This window comes from Sinocyclocheilus anshuiensis, unplaced genomic scaffold (assembly GCF_001515605.1).
Source record: "Sinocyclocheilus anshuiensis isolate Anshui unplaced genomic scaffold, SAMN03320099.WGS_v1.1 scaffold1734, whole genome shotgun sequence".
Classification (NCBI taxonomy): Eukaryota; Metazoa; Chordata; class Actinopteri; order Cypriniformes; family Cyprinidae; genus Sinocyclocheilus; species Sinocyclocheilus anshuiensis.
The window spans coordinates 26,234-31,475 of NW_015544334.1; the positions used below are offsets into that span (position 1 = coordinate 26,234).

The window sequence follows — 5,242 nt, forward strand, 5'->3', positions numbered from 1 at the left end:
ATACCCCAGCGACTTAAGACTGGTTTTGTGGTCCAGGGTCACATGTGTTTGTGTGTGTATATTAGAGCCTGACCGATATGGTTTTTTAAGGGCCGATACCGATATTAGGGAGTAAAAAAAGATATATCGGCCGATATTCTTTGTGTATATTATACTACAGTACCAGTCAAAAGTTTGGACACTTTCCCATTCGTGTGTCCACAGATCGGTCGGCGCCGGACCGTGAATTTAACCACCTGTAACTCCCAGACCCCGGGGGCTATCGACACGGGGGTGGTCTCATTCGAAAGGGGGCCTCTAGACGTACACTCGATTCACGTTCGAGAGAGTTCCTTGAGCTGAAGGGATCCCCCGAATTTGGTGCGGATTCGCCACGCCGTTACGGAGATATGGCCGTTCAAAGTTTCAATGGTTTTCCATACACTTAAGCTTTAAAGCGTTTCATCCAGGTCACCAGTAGCAAACAATGGAGCGCGCTCTGCTGGACAAACTATGTAATTACAGCATTTCAAGCATTTTATCTGCGTTATGTTCTATAAAAAAAATTTCATATTGGCGGCATATTCGCCGATACCGATATATCGGCGACAGGCTCATATCGGCAAAACGATATATCGGTGGGGTCCAGGAGATTTTAATTTTTTTAAAGAATTTAATACTTTTATTCTGCAAGGCTGCATTAAATTGATCAAAAGTGATAGTGAAGACATTTATAATATTACAAAAGATTTCTATTTCTTTTGAATATTGTTTTCATCAAAGAATGCTGAAAAAAAAGTTTTACGATTTCCACAGAAATGTAAAGCAGTACTACTGCTTTCAACATTGATAATAATAAGAAGAAATGTTTCTTGAGCAGAAATCACCATATTAGAGTTATTTCTGAAACATCATGTGACACTGAAGACTGGACTAATGTTGCTGTAAAAAATCAGCTTTGCATCACAGAGATAAATTACATTTTACAATATAATGAAATGGAAAACAGTTGTAATAAATTGTAATAGTATTTCACAATATTACTTCTAATATTACGTACAAATAAATGCAGCCTTGGTGAGCATAAGAGACTTCTTCAAAAACATAAAAGTAAATCTCACCGACCCCAAGCTTTTGAATGGGAGTTCCCTTGATGATAGATCTTGCGTTTTCTTTTTATCACACAGAATAACTCTGGATCGGGAGGCATATCAAGGAGAAACACGTACGTGTGCACTGAGAGAAACAATGCAGACCACCTTTCTGTCATTCCTAATGGGAAGGAGAACAGGTACAGGTTGCCCTTCCTGTGTCTTGATTGATGTGCTTAATATTTGCATTAGTCAACTGTGTACACTAATTTTTACCATGCATTAATGCAGTTTGCTTCATAACAGCCACTTACATTATGTTCAGGGTGTATTTTAATTTTCTGTGTGTTGAAGTTGTTCCTAGCGCCTTGCTGTACCAGCTGAGTTACAGGAACACATCGTTAGTGAAACCAAGCCTGATTTTGTCTCTGTCTGTAGTGAGACGTTGTCTCCTGGCTCTCGGGACCCGGGTGCCTCCACTCACAGCATCAGCACTGCTGCCACACCTGATAAAACACGTTTCCCACGAGGCTCCGCGAGCCGCAGCACCTTCCACGGACAGCTGAGAGATCATCGCACGGCCACCTACAACGGCCCACCCGCCTCGCCAACGCAGCCGCGCAGCCGCGGTAATGCCAACAACCTGCTCACCAAGCTGACCTCCAAACTCACTCGCAGGTAAACACACATTCACATGCATAAACGCCGTTTTTTACAGTGCCAGTGGCATACGATTGAGGCCTGACTCTAACTTTCTTTTCCTGACCTTGTTTTTTTTTCTTAAGGGTTCATTAGAATGGTTTATTTTGTCCATCTTTGTAATGTCTATCCTTTTTTTCATTCTTGTGTTGTAGAAATATGTCATTCAGGTTTTCCAAAAGGTAGGACATCGAGTTCATGGGGTGTAAATCTGTCTTTAACGTAATGAGAGGAGTCCGGGGGCTGACGCACTAACCCATAGGGATTTTATTGCAGTGATTTGGAGTTTAATGCTCTCTCAGTGGTTGATTACAGCATGCTTTAAAACACTGGCTGCATCCTAGTGTGACCAGATCAAATCAATCTGCCGCTCTTTAACTGATTGCTACTAATCTAAATGTTTGCATGACACAAGCTGATTGTGCAAAACAATGTGTATGACTTAATTTGACATTTCAAAAACACTTCATTTAAATCATTCAGCTGATTCCACAAGGGCTTCGGTACATTCACAGCTGTACACGGTGTAGAGAGATCAGTTTGGCATTCATCTGCAGTAGCTCTGTGTGATTCCTGGACAAAAAAAAATGCTAATTTGTTTTTGTTTTTTTACCCCACAGAGGTTTTGTTTTTTTTGTTTTTTTTGTAAAACAGGCATTGATTTGCAATGCCATTCAAAAGTTTGGGATCAGTAAGGTTATTATTATTATTATTTGAAGAAATTAATACATTTTATTCAGAGAGGAGACCTTAAATTGATCAAAATTGACTGTAAAGACATGTATGATGTTGCAATTGCTGTTCCTTTGAACTTCCATTCATCAAATAAAATTAAAAAAGTATATATATAATCATGGTTTCCGCAAAGACATAAACAGTACAACTGTTTTTAACATTTCAATAATTTGAAATATGTCTTGAATAGCAAATCTTCATATATTGCTGTTTTACTGTATTTTTGATCAAATAAATGCAGCCTTGGTGAGCATAGGAGACACTAAATAACATTTAAAAACTTAAAATATCTTACTGAGCCCAATATTTAGAATGGTGCTGTAAGTGTTTTCATTGTGTTAAGAGTAAAGAGAGCTCTGATAAACAGATTTACAATGAATACAGATTTGAATGATTGAAAATTATTAATACGAAATTATTATAAATAGAAATTATATTGAAATGATAAAGCTCTCTCCTGTTAGCGATAAGTGGTTTGGACCTAATGGATCCACAGTGCCATCTGGTGGTAAAAAAAAAAAAAAAGGAAATTATTATTCTTGTGGTCCAGTTTTTGAAAAGAGAGTGGATAGTGTGGACTGAGACCCAGTCGCAAATGTAGACCTAGATGAAATCTGAGTACATTTTTAGGGCCAGGGACAGTGCAAACTGGGTTGACGTTAAAGTCCTCTTTAAAGGAACCATACTGAACAATAGACCTGTGCCCCTGCAAACACAGTCGCCTACAACATGGGCACATCCATAAGAAGGTCTTTTGCTTCTAGAAAGCAGTGCTGGTTATAGACTCCAATGATACAAAGACTGTGTACTTAATTATTTTATGAAAGAATTAACTACTGGTTTTATCAAATCTAAAATGACTATGTAATATTTTCTTAGTTTGATACTATAGGGAGACTCAAGTCAGTCACTCAATGCATCATAGGTGTGAGTGTTTGCTACTGAGCTCAGTTTATGTTTGTCTGGTAAATGTGATTTGATTTACTCTGATTGGTGGATCTCTCTTCAGATTTATGGGTAGTGTTGTTCTTCACCAGATTCGCTCTATATACACACTAATGTTCAAACGTTTGGAATAATTAAGTATCGAAAATACAGTAAAAAGAGTAATACTGTCAAATGCCAAAATGTATTCAACAAAATGTTGAATACATTTTAAAATGTAATTTATTCCTGTTATGCAAAGCTGAATTTTCAGCATCATTACTCCAGACTTCAGTGTCACATGATCCTTCAGAAATCATTCTGATTTGATTATTATTATTATTATCATCAATCCTGAAAACAGTATCACTGCTATATATAATAGTTCAGGATTTTTTAAATAAGCGGTTCAAAAGAACAGTGTTTATTTGAAATGGAAATCTTTTTTACAAAGTCTTTACTGTCATTTTTTATCAATTTAATGCATTCTTAAAAATCCTAAACGTTTGAACTGTACTGTGATATAATGTATAATATAGTTTATGCACTCTGGAGGCCTGTGATGCAGCTATCATCATGAGTCTATTAGAGCATATGGGCACGTCCTAAAGAAGGGTTTTTGGTGGGAGGAGTCAGTTGTGGCTCATAGGCAGGGTTTGAAATAAAGCACACTGTAAGCTGCAGCAGACTCCATGTTGAATGACCTTCAGGAGTCACCTTCTCATCATCAGATTTGTGAACCGATCACACACTTTCTCTAACAGTACGAACTGCTCTATTAATGTTGAAACTGTCTCAATCTATCCCTCTCTTCCCCTGTGTTTCCTTCTCTTCCTCCCTCCCTCCCTTCCCTTTATCTCTTTCTCTGTCTGCCTTCCTCCCTCAGGGTCACTCTTGACCCGAGCAAACGGCAGTCTGCCGTCAAATCAGGGCTGGCTGCCCCCTCTGTGCCCCCCACCCTCACAGTCCCCTCCAACCCTGCGGCAAAGACTCTTAGTAAGTCTGCGCTCCACTCGTTTACAGTCTTCCTCTTTCTTTATCATCCCCCACTCCTCCAGCTTCTTCCCTATCCACCACACTACGGGGTTCCCACCACCATGGAAAACATGGAAATAGCAGGACATATATATATATTACACTTTTTAAATAATTTTTTTTAATCTAAATTTTTAAGTGTGTATACACATTTTTTAAATATTTAACGTGTATGTGTATATATAACATAATATATTATTATTAAATATTTATATTGATTAATATATAAATTAATTATATTAATTATATAAACTAAAAAATAAATTCTATACATTTTATATATGTAATTATATATTATATAAATTATATATTAAATAAAATACACTTTATATTATTTTTAAAGTGATTAAATGTGTTTATACTGTGTGTGTGTGTGTGTGTGTGTGTGTATATTATATATATGTGGTGTCAAAATTAGCGCGTTAATGCAGGTGATTAATTTTTTCAGTTTAACGCGTTAAAAATATTTAACGCAGGGCTAGGGTTGGCCACCCCACTCACAACTGCTGCTTCTGTCACTTTTTCTCTTGACAAGAAGTGCATTGATTCAGTCGCAGAAAGACGTTTCAGACTCGTGCTCCACGTCACTTCAGCGCCAGGCGCGAGTCAAACAAGTGCGGAAACGGTACTGTGCTCGCAGCGCGTGCTCTTCAATTACAAGCACAAAGGCGCCGGCGCGTGCTGTAGCCTGTAAACTTTCATATCGAAGCGCGAAATAAACTACGTGCATGCAATGTCATGGTCAGTTAAGTCATGAAGTTACCAAAAAGGCGATTAAA

At 37.9% G+C, this 5,242-nt stretch overlaps 1 protein-coding gene across 5 annotated transcripts in view; it reads left to right on the forward strand.

The window, feature by feature from the left end:
- Positions 1 to 5,242, forward strand: part of LOC107698147 (MAP/microtubule affinity-regulating kinase 3-like) — a 33,207-nt gene that overhangs the window by 23,162 nt on the left and 4,803 nt on the right. For 2 of the 5 annotated variants that reach the window (XM_016499083.1, XM_016499085.1), the window contains exons 14-15: positions 1,167 to 1,270; positions 1,509 to 1,748. In XM_016499083.1, coding sequence (XP_016354569.1) covers positions 1,167 to 1,270; positions 1,509 to 1,748 — 344 coding nt within the window. Of the gene's footprint in view, positions 1 to 1,166; positions 1,271 to 1,508; positions 1,749 to 1,924; positions 1,952 to 4,314; positions 4,425 to 5,242 lie in introns of all 5 variants that reach the window. The other 3 variants (XM_016499086.1, XM_016499088.1, XM_016499084.1) reach the window with 3 other exon arrangements.